This window comes from Cibotium barometz, chromosome 51 (assembly GCF_041138505.1).
Source record: "Cibotium barometz isolate CiBa-2024 chromosome 51, ASM4113850v1, whole genome shotgun sequence".
Lineage (NCBI taxonomy): Eukaryota > Viridiplantae > Streptophyta > Polypodiopsida > Cyatheales > Cibotiaceae > Cibotium > Cibotium barometz.
The window spans coordinates 44213091-44227854 of record NC_141096.1 but is presented as its reverse complement, the minus strand read 5'-3'; the positions used below and the strand labels follow the sequence as shown (position 1 = coordinate 44227854).

At 44.8% G+C, this 14764-nt stretch overlaps 1 protein-coding gene across 2 annotated transcripts in view; it reads right to left on the bottom strand.

The window, feature by feature from the left end:
- Nucleotides 1-9366: 9366 nt before the first annotated feature.
- The window catches only part of LOC147609666 (uncharacterized), a 67793-nt gene continuing 62395 nt past the window's right edge, over nucleotides 9367-14764 (bottom strand). Inside the window, exons 1-4 of one of the 2 annotated variants that reach the window (XM_086787464.1) lie at nucleotides 13758-13868; nucleotides 13551-13633; nucleotides 11220-12814; nucleotides 9367-11110 (exon numbers count right to left, since the gene is read on the bottom strand). In XM_086787464.1, coding sequence (XP_086643590.1) covers nucleotides 9643-11110; nucleotides 11220-12736 — 2985 coding nt within the window. In that variant the 5' untranslated portion in view covers nucleotides 12737-12814; nucleotides 13551-13633; nucleotides 13758-13868 and the 3' untranslated portion in view covers nucleotides 9367-9642. Of the gene's footprint in view, nucleotides 11111-11219; nucleotides 12815-13550; nucleotides 13890-14764 lie in introns of those variants that run through there. The other variant, XM_086787463.1, reaches the window with a different exon arrangement.

Sequence of the window (14764 nt, the reverse complement as noted above, 5' to 3'; positions counted from 1 at the left end):
GAAAAGCACAAATTATGGCTCAGCATAATGTGGAGATGCATAACAAGCTTACCATGGCAGAAAAGGCCTTGTTCCAGCAAAAAGAGCTAAGTGAAGGGAAGATTAGAACCCTCACTAGCGAGAAAAACATGATCCAAGCTCAGGTGGAAGGACTCAGGACGGAATTAGCAAAAGCCCAAAAGCCAGCCAAGGTCTGGGGGGCGACACCATCCAACAAGAGCTGAAAGAAGAAGTGCTTGAGAGCACTACATTGTTGGAAGTCACCCAGACGAGGGGAGCTCCAAGCCCTAAAGAACCAGGAGGAAGAAGAGATATTGTGCCTTCCGCTTGATACTAAAACAACGATTATAAAAACAGCAAAGGCTAGACTCAAAAAAGTGTGGGACCAAGCCTTGGAAGCCTTGATTGAAATACAGAAACAAATGACTTGTAAAGCTCAAAAGGTCATCCATGACCTAGATGAAGATGACAATGTAGACAAGGAGCAGCAGCAGCAACAACAATAGTACCAGCCTGCAAGCCAAGGGTCCCCCAAGCCAAGCACTTTCAGAAAGTAGAAACAAACAGAAAATGAGGAGCAGAGCCTAGTGCAAGCCCTGAAGGCCACAAATTGGAAAGCAGTTCACTGGGAGAAGGAGGCTAAGAAGCTAGCAGAGATAAATAAGGAATTACAGTATTGTAAAGCTCAAAAGGTCATCCATGACCTAGATGAAGATGACAATGTAGACAAGGAGCAGCAGCAACAACAACAATAGTAGCAGCCTGCAAGCCAAGGGTCCCCCAAGCCAAGCACTTTCAGAAAGTAGAAACAAACAGAAAATGAGGAGCACAGCCTAGTGCAAGCCCTGAAGGCCACAACTTGGAAAGTAGTTCACTGGGAGAAGGAGGCTAAGAAGCTAACAGAGAAAAATAAGGAATTATAGCAGGAATTGCAAGACACCACACCCTCCCAGGAATATGCAAAAACTTTGAGAGAAGCCTATGAAGACAAAGATAAGGCCAAAACACAGGCAGAAGAATACAAGGAAAAATTAGAGAAAAGCACAAAATTTGAAATGGACATAATCAATGATTTGAACTCCCTTGAATTAGAAATTCAACAGTCTAGAAAACGAAGACCAACTTAGAAGAGAAAGGCCCGGAGACTAGGAAGAAAACAAGACTACCCTCCAGAGGAGGCATGACCAATGGCGAAAAAGGTATAGCAGACCCAGAAAACAAGATTACAGTGCAAACTAGAGTTGCGTGAAGTGAAAGAAGACGTCGCTAGTCTACAAGCAAAAATCGCCAAGGTGAAGGCTCATGCAAAACTAGCCTCAAAAAGCATAAAGATGCTATGGTCAGTGTGTTAAGGAAAGAGCAAGGAGAGCTACTGATTGAGGTTTTAAAGTTGCACGATGCCAACCAAGCCCTAAACAAAGAAAATGAGCACTGAAAGATAGGTTAACCAACAGCTCAGCTCCTCCATGGGCCAGCATAGATAACCCATTTTTTGAAGACTCTCATGTGATGTTCTTAGAGCTATTGAAGGCTAGCAAGGAGCTACCAAAATACTTTCGAAATGTAGACAGAATAAGGTCCATACTAACCAGGAAACCCCTCCCTTAAGAACATCCATGCTCTTAATTCTTGTTCTCTTAGACTCCATGGGAGGAAGATGCTCCCACTGAGGATGCAATCACCAAGCAGCGCTAATGTCTAGAAGTGGGGTACTGGAGACCCATGTGTGAAAACGACACAAAGCCCACTTCCAAAACATCCGAGAGAGTACGAAGAAGCCACACAGGTTAAGTGGAAGCCTAGTACCGATGGGGCAGAAAAGAAAATCCTAAGGTTAACCCCACTTCGACCGGTGTTAAGAGTATTCGACCTACAAACTCCACAAACTGACAACAGGAATCTTGGGTGTTCAGAAGAGCAGGCAACAAAACTAAAGAGGATGTAGAAGTACGCAACGTACTCCGATAATGTGTACGTTCCAGACTACACTCCTCCAGTATTTATGAATTTCAAAGAAAATTTTTTCAAGGGAACGGGTTGCGGAGCAGAAGCTCCAGCACTGGGCGTCCTAGGTGTTGCACCCAACAGCTCAGTGGCGACAGAGCGCTCAATCTGACCACCTTCCATGTCGTGAGCACCACCTTGGTACTGCACATGTGAAGATGGCGGCCTGTAACCGCTAGAGTAGCCGTTGCCAAGATCAAGAAGACTAAGCTTAAAAGGATGGTGCAAGGCAAGCAGCTCAGGGGCACTAGAGCTGAAGGTTGCTGAAGTTGCATGTTGTTGTTAGCTCTCATAGCTAGTGGACAACCAATAATGTGAAACTTACTATAATCATAGTTCTTAGGAGGTCTCAGCCTTGTGTTGAGCAGTTGCTCTGTAGTGAACTTGTACTGATTCTGGAAGTAATACATTTAACAAAGAGCAATGTTGCTATTCACTTTATCTCTATGTACTCTTTGCAATGCGTTGAATCGGAATGTTGTGTCTCTATTTTAAGAAACATGATGTGTACTAGAGAGAGAGAGAGAGAGAGAGAGAGAGTGAGTGAGAGACTGACTTAGTGGAGTGAGAGTAGAGTGTGAGTGTGTGAAGTTCTAAAGCTAAGTAGCGTTCTGAGTGTCCCCATGACCACTCTAGAGTTGGTGTTTGAATCCAGAAGCTTTGGCAGGTGGCTACACGTCTCCCACGGCATTGCCTGACTAGTCTAATATCCCAAACTGATGTCTTGCCATTCCACTGAGAGGAAAATCAGCGAGAAACACTCTTGAACTAAATAGTTCACCCTCCCAGATTTTAAGCCACTATGTGATGGAGGGCAACCGTATGTACCATGTATACTTAGTCACCCCAACTCCACGGGGACAGGACATGAACATTGTGGCTAAACGACCACCCATGCAATGTTACCACTGCGCAGGACCTCACCGGGTAGCTAAGTGTCTGATCAAAAAAGGGGTAGCAAGTACTTCCGTAGGTGCTTCCACACTAACCCTTCTATGCATTGGGTGCGGAATTGACTGTATGTATAAGGACCGCTGAGAGTAGGCACAACAGGAAAAGCTTGTGAAGCTAATCCCAGCACCAACATTAACTTGTTGAGTGTAAGAGACGACTTCATTAACATGGTAATTACAGAACAGACAAATGGTCAGCTCACTTTGCAATGGAGGCATCGACCTCACAAAACCAGGGACACGCAAAAGTTTTATCTCAAAGGAATGTCCCAAAACAAATGTGTGTGGCTAAACATTCGCAAAAGAAGACCACAAAAATTGGAAAAAGGGTAGCTGGGTAGTCATTAAAAGTGGTTCAAAAGATGGCGGCACAACCACCCATGCGTCAGCCTCTTAATTGAAGAGGAACAACTGCTACCTTTAGCCACCCGTGCCATGGAGCCAATTGACCCTAACCAACTTCCTAGAAAGTTAGCCGAATGCCCTAATCCCATTGAGGAAAAGGAGAGGCTAATGGCAACCTAAGAGTTGGTTCGGGACTGCCAAGCTTAACTCGAGGATGAGCCTCCAATGGCTTACCTAGAGCCATGCCCCTCAGTTTCCAACATGCGACCTACCGAGGAGGCTCAGGTGTAGAACAAACACCAAGCAGCGGCACCCATAGCAGTAGATACCCCCCACCAGGGAAACCTGGTAGCTGAATATCTTAAAAACCTAGGGGATTGGGTCTGTTTTGCACTAGACCTTAGGTCGGATCAAGTGTAGGTTTTCCTAATGAGACTCAAGCCTCATATGACATTAAGTTTCTTCCTGCTCCTATATCCAATAAAGAAAGTTTGACTATGGTCTATGTATTCACAGGAAATGCTACGCAAAGCCTTGCAAGTTTGACCTCTTCCTTCTCATGATCGTTATGCATTTCAACCATGTGGATAGGTATAATACCTCTCCTTTGCTTTTCCCTTTTTCCTTGGGCTTTAGCTTCCCGTTGGGCTTGTCTTTTCATCTCATCCTCCTACTCTCTTCTTTAGCCTTATCTCTAGACTCCATCAAGGATTTCTAGGCGTCGTGTTGTCCCTTTAGCTGTGAGTTCATAGATCCTGAAAGGACCCATCCCTCTTGTTTGCCAATTGAGAACATTAGAGTCTTACAAGACAAAGAGAAAGAGAGGAGAATGCAAAGGTCTTATTAGTAGAGTAACTCTTTCTTGTGGAGAGTTAGGTACCTCAACCTTCTCTCCTTTGTTGTCACCACAAAGGAGCTTCGCAAACGGGTGGGGAGCAAAGAGAGAGAGAGAGAGAGAGAGAGAGAGAGAGAGAGAGAGAGAGAGAGAGAGCTAAATCGAGAGCTCAACCTCTACTTCAATGCCACGGCGAGTGAGGGCATGAGAGAGTAGATAAGAGAAGAAGAGAGGGAGAAGAGGACATACATCAACACCATCACTCCCCCACATAAAGCATGCATATAACAGAGAAGAAGAGAAAGCATACAAGCAACTTTAATCATGAGCAAGAAGACTCAACTCAATTGTGAGAATGGGATTATGTGTATAATTATGTTTCCTCATGAGTCAAAATGTCTTATATACAAGACTTATTTTGTACAATGTCCGACCACCCAACTAATGTTCTAAGACCCAATAAGTTAGTCTAGGCTGATTTTCCAGTCTAAATGTACATTACTAACTGCCCAACTAATGTCTAAGGACCAAGAAGTTGGTCTAGGCTAATTACCTAGTCTAAATGTACATTACTGGCATTACATAAGGCGTAAGCTCAGTGTGTAACTATCTTTCACCATTACACAAGTCATAAGCTCCGAGAATTTCCATTATCATTTTACATAGTGCATTGTTTGGTACAAAATATGGCTTGAAAATGTTGATGTGCATTTTGCAGTATTGTTAGCCAATGTGGTTAACATACCCCCTCCCTAATCCACGGATCCATCGCAAGAACTATCCCACCATCAAAGTTTGATCAGCATGGTGAGGATTCTGGCTGGGATACACAAGTCAAGTTGAGTGATGTCCTCCCATTTCACTCCATCTTTGTTGACGAGGCACTAGATGATGTCTCTAACCATCCCTTGTGTGCCGCTCAACTTCTGGTAAGACTCTATAGCTCAAGACCACATCGATTGTGAGGACCAAGGATAAGTGTTGAGGTGGGTATCACAGAATGTGCTAGTACTGAGCTAGGTATCATAAGAAGAATCTAAAATAGGTGCTAAGGTCGAGGCTCCAAGGGGGAAGAATTACCAACCCACCGAGTCCAAGTCTCCATGACCTCTGATCTCCTAGAAATCTTCTGGTAGCACTCCCCTAGGTGTGGTAGGTGATCTTGTGCTCCAACTTCTTGTTGGATTAGATGTGGGTGTGAATCATGTGGCCCTGCTAACTTCACGAAGCATCTCCCACTCCTAGTAGGGGAGAATTCAAGGATAGTAGTTATCTGGTATTCCAAGAGCTTGGTGACCTCTTCTTGGTGGGTGGGAGGAGTATAGCATCTGAAGAGGTCTCGGAGGCCCCTACTGTAGTCACCATGAGGATAGTGGAGAACGTAGAAGGTTGGGAGGTGGAGAAGATTCATGATAATTTTGTCAATAGTCTGGCTAGCTAGAGAGCAAACAGTATAAAATGAGAGGAGGGAAATATTTATAGCTCATACCTAGAAATATATATACGTAGTGGATACATATGTTCACATACAATTGTTAGGAACGTGCGTATACAGAACAACATATATGTAGGCTCAACTTCAAATGTGCATGTGCTGAGATGTGAACGTGCATGTGCTAAAACTGGAAACGTGCATGCGTAGATGAGAACGCATATGCATAAAAATTAGAAACGTGCATGCACAAATGAGAACGTAAATGTGCATCCTGGACCTTTTTTTTCCAAATGATGGAGTGCCTTAGTTAGTGGTATCTTGATCACTAGTAATCAAGGTGATGGGCCAGTGATTAGAGAACCATTTTACATGAATAGTATTGCTGCTTGCAAAAGGATTCCTTCATAAGCCTCCATCCTTCTGCTTTCTTCTTTGCCCCTCTTCTGAATTGATTTTCTCAACTCTTTTTTCTGCTTTCTGACATTTTTAATGAGTTTTTCTAATTGGTACCCCTTCTCATCTAGCAAGAGTGAGGTCCTTGTTTTTAGCCCACTTAGTGAGGCTTGAAAGGGATGTATGTCATTTTTTGTGGTAGGGAAATGGGTGGTGCTAGACCTTCGACTACATCTCGTCGTGGAAGGATCTCGTCGTGTCCCAAGTATGTTTGGATATCCCGAGTATGTTTGGATATGGTCATGGGACTCCATGAATTGGTTAATTTTTGCCTTACCCTTTTCTAGGGTCACCACCTAGGGTTTCTGTGTTGTTGGTAGCCTTCTGCTCTAAGGAGTCCTGCAACTTAGCCCTATCGGTGCATAATGCATATGATATCCACTTGGCATCAGGGTGTTTCTCAAGTTCCCTCTGCAAAGCACACAATCTAGGCCCGATGGCTCTCTCTGTCTAAGATCTCTTGCCTTACGGCTAGGGCCACTGTGATTAAGATCACTGACACTCTCTAAGGCAAGAGCAACTCTTTGCCTAGAGTCAAGAGCATCACAAGCTCTCCAAACATCCATCACCTATCGAGATAACTCTATATCTGAGTAAAGAGACTCTGATATGCGTACTCGAGGAGAGTGTTGGCTTCTCAAATCTATGATGCACGAAATCACCGGACACCAAACTGGCTTTGAAGTGCATGGGACAATGAAGATAGTGCCACCTCTATCAAGTGCCCAATCATCAACATAATAGTGGTCCAAGCAAACACAAATGCAACGTGCACCATTCCTGCAATTACTCCAAGAAAAGAAGAGTGAATCTAACTTTCTATAGAAGTCATCCTCTAACCAACAGTCCGTGCCATGAGAGGAAAAGCTAAATCTTTCTCAAGTAGGTGAAAGATGCTTTCATGTCCTCCCTTTTTATCTACGGGTTTCTCGACCATGTTGAAGTCACCTCTAACGATACAATTAGATATCTACTGAAGGGAGAGAGGCCGTGATGGCATTCCAAAAAGCAATTATTTCTCCTGTTGGCTTAGGAGCACACATTCAACACATCAATTTTCAATGCTTGATCAACTGTGCTCTAGCAAGTATAATAACTCTATGACCAATCATATAATAACTCCACCTGTACTTCAATATTAGCAGACCAAAAGGTGGACCAAGATAAAAGTTTTCTAGATCTACTGCACTGACTTCAAGCTTATGCTCCTGGTTGAGCAGAATATCCATGGGACCATCTGTAACTGCAGGGAGAAGCTAGTTCCCAATGACCTACATCCGACGGTGAAAGAGGTAGAAACTTAACATAAGACATCGTCATCAACATGAACATCATCAACAAGATGCTGCAAGACGTGTACATCTGACTCATCTGCCTACACACTCTGATGTACATCACCATTCAGTACGTCCTCGTGCAATAAATCCCTATATAATGAGTCCGTCCTCTTGCATTGATGATGCTTCAACATCCACATCTCACCCATTATAATGGAATCTCACTTGACAGGTCACCCATCTATAAACCCAAACAAGCTTGAGGTTTGGGAGCAGCGAGGGGGCTGGAGAAGCCTTGGGCTGTGTCACGTGCGGGGGCACGTTTTTGTTGTCTCCATGGTCCCTGGCTCTCGGACAAAATAAGGAGCCGTATGATCATCTATAAAACAAAGGTTGATCCTATGGAAGCCAAAGTCTGTGCAGTTGCTTCCACCGAATCAAAATCTGCTTGGAAGAAGCTCCTTTCAAGCAAGAGGGCATCAAGGAAATGCAAGGCTAGCTCTGTGGTAAGTGCCGCCACCATGATCCAACCTCTACCCCGAGAGCAAGAGGGATGAGACTCGAAAATCTGCCTGTAAGGTTCTACACTCGTCTTCGAAAAAAAGTATTGTCCTCGCAACCGGTGGGATTGGAGGATCATTGACTTGGGCAGAAGCCATAATACCAATCACAGGGCGGCTGCAACCTGAATCTGGAGGTCGTCTGGCTGAAAGAGGGTCGCCTGGGCAGTGCCTGCAGGACTGAGGTGAAGCGACTAAAAACGCAGGTCTTCAAGGCTTCTGTGGCTTGCGCCGCCAAGCTGTTCTTGCCATCCCCCACGAGGAAAGCCCAAGCTAAACGAGGCTGAAAGGGAGGTCGCCGGATCCGTCGGCAGAGTTTCCAGATAATCGCGTTTCAGAGGAGACGACCATGGATCAAAGAGGTAGAAAGAAAAATATATACAATGTCTCAGCTCATTAATCTACCACGGTTTTCGCCTGCTCTGGCTGAGGGCATCAACCAACCAAATGTGGCCGCCGTTAGGAGCCTACGCTCTGTGCAGCGCTACAACAATCACAGGCCCAATAGAGCTGTGAGACATGTACGCGAGAGTGGCAACCATGATACGTAAAAGCATGCCTACTACGGTGGCGACCTCTGCTATGAGGACGCAGCGCCCCAAGAGATCAAAGAGTCGCGCAGAAAACAATACGATATACAGGGGAAGCAGACTAGGTATTACTTGCCGCGTGGCATGAAACTAAGGTTAAAAACCTTAAAAAATATTCAATAGGCGCATTGCCATGGGTAGTAAGGACTTGCCTTGCTTTTCTTTTTTTTGGTTGGGGGGGGGGGGGGGGAGGAAGATCCATCGCGAGAGAGAGAGAGAAGCTGGAAAGACTACACAATAATTAGGTGTAGAGCAATAACATGGGTGTAGAACAATACACAAGTTTTCTTTTCAGCAAAATTTCCACTCAAAGTTTGGCAAAGGAAACCCCCGTGTCTCTATTTCAGGACATGCTCTCGTGCTTATCTTTTCCTATGGGAAGAAGATTTTCCTTCACTTTTGCAAAGAAAAGTAAACCCTTCTTTGAAACGTCCCCATCCATCAAAATTGACATTGAGATTCCCCTGGACTTAGGATGCGTGCATTCAGCAATCACGGTAAGCCTTGCAGACAAACATCAGACCAGTGGGCAACAAATACCATGACCAACACAAAAGCTAAAATCCATCTACTGCCTGTTTAGACTTGGACCAATGACAATACGGGATTGGTAGTAACATCCCATTCTTGTAGTGCCCACGATTGGTTGAGCTAATGGTTTTAATTCCCCATTATCTCACAAATAAATCAAACTATGAAATGTGCATAGAAATGGATTGCAGAGCTCATCAGTTAGACCACATGTGTTCCCTCACATGCATTTTCTCTCAAAAGGAATATGCAAGCTTGCCGGCCTTTGGTGCGTATGGTCATACCTACGTACACAAGAATTGCATTGTTGGAGTGTTAGGCTTTTACCATGGTTAAGATTGTCAGGTTTTTGGCATTGAGTTTGTGTTCATGATACTGTGTTCACCTAACAGAGCAGATCGAAAGACCTGCAGTGGATGACATGGTGAATCAAAAAATGTTCAACCCTTGGTCTCGAGCGCTTACATGAGCACATGTTCCATGAGGTAACATTGGAAAGACTAATAGGACCAGGGCGTGCACAAGAAAAAAGGTTACACGTGATGAAAACATTTGTACACATGGTGGCCAGGATTTTACGCATAGCAAAGTCATCTGAGTACCAGAAATCTAAAGCAGGTAGCTACTAAAGCTTCTAGAATACAACAGCAGTTGACTCCTTACAACTTTGTTTGCTGCTGTAACTGCTGCAGTAATGCAGCAGCAAGCTCTAGAGTGGCTTGAAATTTTTTCTGATCTTCATCAGAATCACCTTGGCCCTGACTCTCTGCCAAAGGCTTTTGCTGTGCCATTTGAATCCCTGCATGTTGCTCCGCCTCCACCAGTGTCTGCTTATCTTGACCTTGAAAAAGTGGGGCTGGTGGATGAGGTGGTTGCAGACCAAAAAGTGGAGCTGGTGGATGAGGTAGTCGCATACTCGTTGCATTTGATGGTGCTGGTTTGAAAGCAAAGTTGAAGGATGGCATCCGATGCTCCTGTTGGCCACCATCAAAAGCAAGGGGCAGTGGCTGTGAATGTTCTAAGCCATAGGTAAATGACTCTTGCTGATGAGCCAAAGGAAATTTTAGTTGAGCCAATGGGGCAGACTGGGGAAGCTGCATCATAGAAGGTAGGAATGGAGGCCGCCGAGGCTGCTCATGAAATGGTAAAGAGCCTGACAAATTCTGGCTATCAATGGTCATCTGACCTTGGCCATAGCCTGGAACTAGTACTGGTTGTTGCTCAGTAGAAGCAGAACTATGAGGTGAAAAAAACAACTGAGGATGCGATGGCATGCCTGTATCCTGGTGTGATGGCAACTTCTTGATGAGAGGAAGACTTAAGCCACCAGTAATATGCAGATCATCATGTGGCATAGGGCTGTTTTCCTGAGTCTGATAGGCCACCCTGTTACTGTTCGGCATAGGATTCTTCCCCTTCGTCTGATACGCTACCATGTTACCCTCCGACATAAAGTTCGGGTTGCTTCCCTGAGTCTGATAAGCCACCCTGTTTTTGTCCGTGACCACACCACCACCGAGAGAGTTATCTATCCTTAGTAAACTCTTACCTGAAGGATTTTGACCTGTGCCCCCAACTGATGCAGACATGCCAGGATTCACACTAGAGCCTCCAGACCGAGAGAGTTGGAAACTGGTTTGCTGTGAAAATGAAGGTTTTGTGTTCTTGAATTCTGTGGAGGATTGCACAGGTATGGCCACAGAGGCCATCAGATGCTCTGAAGATGCATGGACATCAGGTTTCTGATAGCTCTGTTCTTTCAAATCATCAATTAGAAGCATCTGTTTAGGCTGAGAAAACATCGTTTGCTCTGCCAAATTTTGAGAAAATTGGGATTGCAGCTGCTGTTGTCCCAGCACTACTCCCAAAATGTTGTTACTTTTTGGTACGTTCAAGAATTGCTCTACGAAATCTGATGGAGGGACTAGAAATAGAGTGTTTTCCTGAGAAAGCTTACAGACAGCTGCCCGCTTCTTATCGGCTAAGAAGGCCATCAGTTCTTGATACGGTGCTACATCCGTTACTCCTTTTGGCATGAACAAGACAACCGCAAAGTCTCTTACCTGTGTTATGTAATTAGCAAGCATATCCAGACTTGTTCTTGCCGTGCAATTTAAGACATCAGGGCTGCAGTTTAAAAACACCGGGGCATCATCAACATGAACCGTGGTCAAAAAAAGATTTTGTATGTGTTGCAAACCCTACATTGTGATGACAGAAAGAAGGAGCTACTTACAATGTAACATCAATCTCCTTTGTTGCTGGGAAGCATCGGCAATGGCAAACTACAGCGCCACCCTTAGCAATAATCCCCTCCCATCGGAACACATCTTTGGGTGGTGGGTGTATAGGAGCTCCAGAAAGCCCCTGCTCATTATTGGATCCCATAAATTGGTCCAAATTAGAACCAGGTAAAGGCATTTTTCCTAGTAAACCCTTCTGTGAGCCTTCCTTCTTTTCCCAATTCTCCTCAGAACCCGAAGGTACTGTCGTCTCTTCAATAGAACAAGGTAAAGGCATTCTTCCTAGCAAACCTTTCTTATGGACTTGGTCTTCCCTGTCTTCCCGAATGCATAGATTCATTCCTTTGATAGCAGATTCGGATTCAGCTTCAGAAACGAATTTTGCATTCTGCAAAGGTGACCTGCCATTACTTGTTTCTAAAAATCCAAGTTTACTTACAGCTGTACCACTAGGATACCCGTCCCCTACCCTTTGCCTTTTTGGTTCCCCCTTCCCAGCATCTTCCTCTTGTAGAGGTGATCTGTCATTAATTGCTACTAGAGAGCCAAGTTTACTCAATGTTTCACCGATAGCATGCCCATCGCCTACCCTCTGCCTTTTTTGCTCCCTCTTGCCAGAAACTTCCTCATGCATGCTCCACCTCTCCTCAAAGACCAGAGTTTTACCATGTGGAAAAGCTCCTTTCTGGATCCCAGGGCTTTCTACATCCGTCTCTAATTTCAACCCATGTTTAAGACTTGGTCTTTTACTGAGATCACCTTCCAGCCGTGGCTTGATATCTGGACTTGGTGGGGAGATAGCTGCTTCATTCAGACCAATCCCAGACCTTGCGCTGAAAGGGAGGCTATCTGGCTTCTGAGAATCAAGGCCTAAATGTTTTTCATCTCTGGGGCTTAAAAGGTCGCCAGCTTTGGAAATAGGAAAGACGGGAGGGGGCACCTCCTTTTTTGCAGGTGAAGATGAAGGATATTTCCTCGTCTCTACCTCCCCTTTCACAGAAAAACGTGATGGAAACATGCTTGTCCCTACCTCCTCTTTCATGGGTGAAGGAAAAGGAAGTGTGCTTGTTCCTACCTCCACTTTGACAGGTGAACTGGGAAGGAGTACTTTGCTTGTCCCTTGGTTCTGATCAACTGGGCCTACCTCACTCTTTGCAAAACTGATGCTCACACGAGGATCATTGAAAAGTTTACCTTGGAGTGCATCCTTGGCTCTGGAAGCAGCTTTCACATTCTGGAACCTCACAAATGCATATGTGCGCCCTGGAAAAGTGGTGATTTTTTCAACTCCACCAAAAGGTGCGAAAAGCTTGTGTAGCTTTCTCTCATCAATTCTCAAATGAATAGGAAAACCTATCCATAACACTTCACTTGGATCACCGTTTTTGTTGCCTTTTGGCTTTTCAGAAATTTGCCTGCTGCCACCATCCAAAACGTTTGCTTGTATATTTGTTGGCTTTGTCTCCTGGGGCATGATCTTTCCATCTGTTGGCCCTTTATCCTGGGACATGACTGATTCATCTGTTAGCCTTTTCTCTTGGGACGGGATCTTTTCATCCAGCTGTGATTGGTTGTTAAATTTGCTATCCTGCAGCCAGTTGAGAAATCAAGGACTTGAAAAATTAAACTAAACGATATGTAAGAGTAGGCAAAGTTGCAGTTCTTTTCCCATTAATGCAATCCAAGTCAAACATTGGGCTCACTCTTTAGCAAGTTGCAAAAACAAGACGGGCTCCAAACAAAAAGCCGCGAGTGAAAACTCCGCAGGACTGAAAGTGACTAGTGGGCATGCAGTTTCATGAACAAGAAACACAAAGAGACCGATACACTTCTCAGACTTGAGACCCCAAAACAGATGTTTCGTTGCACATCTCATACATGCATCACTACTCATCAGGTACATTTGAACACACACATAAAGGAAGGAAAAATGGTCACGGCGTGAACTGAGTGCACACTTCAGTTTGCAGGTGGAGGATGTGGATGTGCCCTTTTCTAAGAAAATTGACCATCCATTAGCCTAGCAAACCAAATACAATTGGCACCCGGTGAGACTACCCAGAATGACCACAGCAACTGGCCTGGTGCAATCAGGTGATCCTGCTGCTGATGCCTGATATATGCAATTCTTTAAGGTTAACATAAAAAAGAGCATAATTCAAGCATATAGAAAGCAAAAATCTTCTTTGTGCAAAAAATAATGTTAAAAACGTGCGCGCACAAATACACATGCACGTTGTATCTACTGACCATAAATAAATACTATTATGGTGGATAAGCCTCTATTTTTAAGGTCAACCTAATAAAACACTTCAGTTTCTTACCCCTTTTGCAAACTCAATTCTTATCGCCAACCCTCCAAGAACTGTACCATGGAGCCCCTTCTTTGCGTACACAGCATCCTCCACTGTTTTCAGACTCACAAAGGCATAATTTTTTGATGAGTGAAGTTTGAGACTCTCAATGTCTCCAAACCTTGAGAACTGTTCTGCAAGTGTTGTTTCTGTTACAACAGAGGAGACATTTCCTACCCACAAATGTTGAGACGGAGATGCCTCATCGTAGGTTTTCTGAGAGGGCGCTTTCTGAGATGCAACCTGTCTTTTGTCTTTAAAATTTGGACCATACTTGCTCGAACCACCATTTTTAGATGCAAATTTCCCCTGCTTCAAAGTAGATATGTGAATCTCTCTCTCTCTCTCTCTCTCTCTCTCTCTCTCTCTCTCATGACCTTAGGCGTGAGTTGCGTGCCTCCATGGAAGGCAGACATGCAGGCATACATGGCAACTCAGCTAAGCAAGATGCAGGAGGAAATGGTCCAAATGTTGGACGCAAAAACCAGCCACCACACCTCACTAATCACAGAGCTGGAGGCCCAAGTCGCCACCCTTAAAGTGGAAACTTAATTCGAAGAAGGAGAAATTCAGCTATCCCTCAAAGATGAGCTGAACACACTTACAGAGCGAATGAAGACCCTCCAGGAACAAGAGGAGAAGAAGGCAAACGAGGCAACTACATGGGCCGAGGTGATTAAGAAGACACAGAAACAAGTGGAAGAAGCGGGAATATGGATTGAGGTTGCCAAGAAGCAACGGAACCCACCATCATCCCCAAACATCATCAATGACACTCGAAGAGGAGAAAAGAAGGAAGATTAGGGCATTGAATGTGAGAGTGGTGGGATGGAAGGAAGGAGCCTCGCTGAAAGAGGGCCCCAAGCAGAAAGCTGGAAATCGCTGATACCCTCTTCGTCGAGGCATGGAGGGTGGGCAAAGACACCACCAAGGAACACGCACTCATCCTCAAGTTTGCGGGGTTGGAGGCAAGGCAAGCATTCCTTACCAAAAGGCGGGCACTAAAAGGAGAAAAGACTTACTCAAAGACGATCTCACACTAGCACAGGTGGCAAAAAGGAGGGAGTGCATGCCACGCATCTTGGATGCACGGAAGGCAGGGAAATGGGCAGTGTATAGAGATGGGAGGGTGATCATCACCGAGCGACATGCCCAATGACGGTGCGAGACCTATGAGACCAAGC